The sequence below is a fragment of the Gekko japonicus genome, unplaced genomic scaffold (genome assembly GCF_001447785.1).
Source record: "Gekko japonicus isolate JY-2015 unplaced genomic scaffold, Gekko_japonicus_V1.1 scaffold1040, whole genome shotgun sequence".
NCBI lineage: Eukaryota > Metazoa > Chordata > Lepidosauria > Squamata > Gekkonidae > Gekko > Gekko japonicus.
This window is the reverse complement of record NW_015162511.1, coordinates 157184-161897: the sequence shown is the minus strand read 5'-3', so window position 1 is coordinate 161897 and position 4714 is coordinate 157184. Positions and strand designations below refer to the sequence as shown.

The window sequence follows — 4714 nt, the reverse complement described above, 5'->3', positions numbered from 1 at the left end:
CGTGACTGCTCCTCCCACCATTAAAGTAGTACACAAGGTGGCTGCTGTCCTTGATGGCAGCCCCTGGAGACATTAGCGATCTAGGAGGGGGTCTGAGATGTGGACACTGCAAAACTGAAGATGGAGATAGGCGAGGGGAGAAAAGAAGAAGAAACAGAAAAGGGAGGGGAAAAGATTGCCAGGTATTCAAATGAGCAAACCGGACTACACAGGCCTTGGGGTGAGCAAGGCTTCTTATTTTGCCCGCTACCTTCTTTGCCAAAACTGGCATGGCTGTAAAACAGAAGATGCCAACACTGGTCACATTTCTCTATCCTGCCCTTCCTCCAAGGAGCCCAGGGCAACATACATCGTCCTCCTCTGCTTTATCCTTGCGACAACTGTGAGGTCGGTTAGGCTCCAAAACGAGCAGCCGGCTCCAGATCGGCAAGCTTCATGGCTGAGTGGACATTTGGACCCGGGTCTTCCTAACCCTGTGCGATGCTCTAGCCCTTCGACCAGACTCAGCCACGTGATTAGGCTTTGTCCGTTTAAACTAATGAAGGCCTCTTTTATTCCTTAATCGTTCCAGATTTGGCGTTCTCCATTGAGAAAAGAGGCCTTGTTCAGAAGCCGAGACCGTCTGCCCCTGTGTAGCCAGGGAATAGGCAAGGTTAGGTGAGCACAGAACACCGGCTCTTGAGATGGATTTTCTGTATTTCATCAAAATCTTCACCAAATGTGGACGTTAGGTAGGCAAATGCCTGACCCCAGATCTAGCAGCTCCCCCCCACCATTTCCCTTTGTCTATTTTGCTTGGGATTCTAATAACATTACTTTCTTAGTACGATGAGGGAAACAGCTAGTGTTGTACAAAAGGTACCAATGATTCCAAGCATCCTTCTCTGTCCTTCAAGACAACGGAGACCTTTTTCTGCAATCCCCTCCTGGGTGCAGTTCGTGGCTGGTTATCCCCCATTTAGGAATCACACAACACCATCTTAATTTGCATTTATTTATTGAAATCCTGCTTTTCTCCCCAGGTGGAACTCAAAGCAACTTAGAACGCCATGTTCCCCTCCTCTATTCCCTCACAACCACCACCTTGTGAGGTAGGTCAGGCCGAGTGCATGTGACGGGCCCAAGGTCACCCAGCAAGCTTCCATGACAGAAGTAGGGATTTGAACCCAGGTCAGCCAGGATCCTAGTCCAACACTCTATCCGCTATGCCATGCTGGCAGGTGTTTGCGTCTTTGTAAGGATGAGCCCTGCAGTATGAAACTCATCCCCTTGAGATCTCAATAAAAACATGCCCCGGAGTCTTTTCCCCCCTACTGTGCCGGTGCAGCATTTATAAGAAGAGGAGGAGATTGGATTTATACCCCGCCCTTCACTTGGAGTCTCAGAGCGGCTTGCAAACTCCTTTCCCTTCCCCTCCCCACAACAGACACCCTGTGAGGTAGGTGGGGGGCTGAGAGAGCTCTGACAGAAACTGCTCTTTTTCAAGAACAGTGGTGCCAGAGCTTGTGACTGACCGAAGGTCACATCAGCAGGTGCAAGTGGAGGAGTCTCCCAGATTAGAGTCCGCACACTTAACCACTACACCAAACTGGCCACTTAGCCTTCCTTCACTATTCCCCCTTTTAAAATCTGGTTTTATTGCACACCATGCTTCTTTGCATGCATAAAGCTCCGAATTCAAGCTAAAGCTTTCCCCCTTGAAGGATCTGAGGTAGGCCAGAATTCTAACCTAAGGCAACTGCTGCCAGTCAAGGTAGTTAAGTACCAGACTGGGGCTGAGGGACCGTTGGTCTGATTCGTACCTTCCTGACTCCCAGTGACACATTCCCAGGCAGTCATCCCACACAGAAGCAACTCACGCAAGGTTCCTCTGTGAGCAACCTTAAACAGATCTACTCAGAAAGTAATCTCCATTTTAGTCATTGGGGCTTATTCCCAGGGAAGGCTTCTTAGGACAGCAACTTCAGTCCTTCAGAGGTCCCCCCCCCCCCGGGGTTTGGATTATTACATAAATGTCATGATTTTAGTTTGTCTTTAATTGTGTTGTGGATTTTATGAAGCTGGAAGTGGTCTTGAAGATTCCCTTTTCACAATGTGGAACAGAAACATGTTTCTTTCTTTCCGGTGGGTGGCACCAGTGCAGAAACAGAGCAACAACAGAAAGAGGCACTGACCAACGGGTGCTTTTCTATTTTTTAAAAAGTCTACTTCTGCACACAGTGAGCTCTCTGAAATACAGCAGCTTCAGCCAAGATGAGCTTAGAACTGTGATGGATGAGCTGAGGATTCAGTGGGATGACCTCAACCAAAGCTTCCTGCAGATCCAGGCAGGTTCAACTCAAAGAGGTTTATCCTTCCACTCATGGGCCCGGCTAGTTTGGAATGAATTTTAAAGCAGAATTTAAATAGACTGGCTCTCTTTTTTAGGCTACTCTAAGACGGAAAGGGAACTCCTGCACCTAAAGAATCTGCATCTGACAGGTCTCCCAGAAAAACCAGACATGGATCAGCAACTTAGGAGAAGACAGACAGTGATTTGGCTCAGCTGGTGCTAAGTAGGTCTGGATCACAAAGAAGAAGAAGAAGAAGAAGAAGAAGAGATTGGATTTATACCCCGCCCTTCACTACCCAAGGGAGTCTCAGAGCGGCTTACAAACTCCTTTCCCTTCCCCTCCCCACAACAGACACCCTGTGAGGTAGGTGGGGCTGAGAGAACTTTGACACAAACTGCTCTTTCGGGAACAGCTGTGCCAGAGCTTGTGACTGACCCAAGGTCACATCAGCAGGTGCAAGTGGAGGAGTGGGGAATCAAACCCGGTTCTCCCAGATAAGAGTCTGCACACTTAACCACTACACCAAACTGGGACCACAACTGACCACTCAGACTAAATACATCTGTTCTGGCATCCATTGACAGCCGATAGCCTGTGTGCCGATCCATGCTAGTGTCTCACTATAGAAGGAAAATCACCTCCATTAGCTACAACTCTGAGCTGATTTGTACACAGACTCAAAGCAACAGGCCAAGCACTAGGTAATTTCTGTACCTACACCAAGTACCCCTCTAATGAGGCGGCAAGGATAAACAACCAGAGGGGAAGATGTTAACTTGGAGCCAGTCCCAAGTTCACTCCCTTAGGGCATTAAAATTCCTGTGAGATTCTGCAGAGAAGGAGGGAGAAAAAGCAGAGATGAGAAACGACAGAAGCATAAACTAACGATGAGCTGCCACGCAGGCAGACACACTGCCCTTTCACTCCCATCAAACCTTTCTACTTACGTAGACCCCTCCTCCTAAGGTTGTTAAGCCCACAAGGAAGGCCAAGACCGCATTTTCGCTTTTGCCCCCAGGAACACCAGAGCCAGCCATGTGTCTGCTCAGCTGCGCTTCTAAGGGGAGTTTCCATCGCTGAAACAAATTACCTAAAAACATAATTTGTTAGGGAGGGAAAATTGTCAATAAGGAACTTAAAAAGACACCAGTTATTAATTAAATCATCAGGACAGTAGAAGAACACGGTCCTTGTCTGAGAGCCCAGTGACACACTGGCATTAAAACTCAGTTCCTGAGACATGTCAAGGTCAGCATAAAAACGGAACTTTTTCACCCTCCATTTCAAAGCACAAAGGGACATTAGCATTAGAAATTCCATCACAGCTGAACCCGGTTCTTAAACACTTTTATTTTTAAGCCCACTCTCTCTCCAAGGAGTAGCTAGGAGTACGTGCGTGGCTTTTGTTTTCTGTTTTGCTCTCACAGCCATGCCGTGGAGAACATTTAAGCTGAGTGACACACATTTGGCCCAAGGTTACCTAGTGAGTGTGGTGAATGAACAGGGAATTTGAACCAGGCATACTTGGACCCAGATCTGTACCATGTAGCTTCAACACAACACAGTGCCATGTTCGCGACCTTCACTAAAATTATTTCACCTGCATGAAAGTATTTGAAAATATCATGCAAGAACTAGAGCATGCTTGGAAATAACTGACACTTGTGACTGAATTCCAATTGCACCGATCTGGAATTCATGCATCGTCTCAGAGACAGATGAATAGATTCTAATTCATGCATCACGTTTTCATAGACGTGTGACTTACTTGTCACGATACAGTTAAGTATCAAAACAGATAGGAAGGGACTTTTAAAGTTCTCGGGACAACATATACAGTAGTCTTTCCCGTTTCTGCCTCAGCTGGCCAGACTGAGCCAACAGCTTCACCATAATAGAAATGTGCTCCTTTGGCAAAGCACAGGCAGATAATCTCAATCGCTTAAAATCAGATCAAAAAATCTGGGCCTTAACACTGCTGATGTCACTGAATGGTATTTGATCTAGACAGGACCTTTTTTTGTAGAAAAAGCCCAGCAGGAACTCATTTGCATAATAGGCCACACCCAACAACAGAAGCTCATTAGCATATTGTGCCACACCCATGACAACACAGCTTATTAGCATATTAGGCCACACCCCATACCTTCCCTTGGCTTGCCCGTGTCCCCCGCAGAAGCGGGAAACCCAGGCAAGCCCCCCCCTTGGAGGGAAGGAAAGGCAGTTTAAATGCCTCCCCGATCCTTCCAGGGGGCCCCCTGGCCCGCCCACCTTGGGGTCACTCTCCTGGCCTTCCCTCTGTAGCCACGCATGCAGAGGTTTTGGCTGTAGTGGGCGTGGCCAACTCTGAAGCCAGCTGGAACTCCATTCCTGTGCATTCC

General features: G+C 47.7%; 1 protein-coding gene across 1 annotated transcript in view; it reads right to left on the bottom strand.

The window, feature by feature from the left end:
• AIFM1 (apoptosis inducing factor, mitochondria associated 1) overlaps nucleotides 1–4714 on the bottom strand; it is a 29936-nt gene that overhangs the window by 22454 nt on the left and 2768 nt on the right. Inside the window, 1 exon segment of the mRNA XM_015406152.1 lies at nucleotides 3281–3423. Within this exon segment, the coding sequence (XP_015261638.1) occupies nucleotides 3281–3423 (143 nt within the window).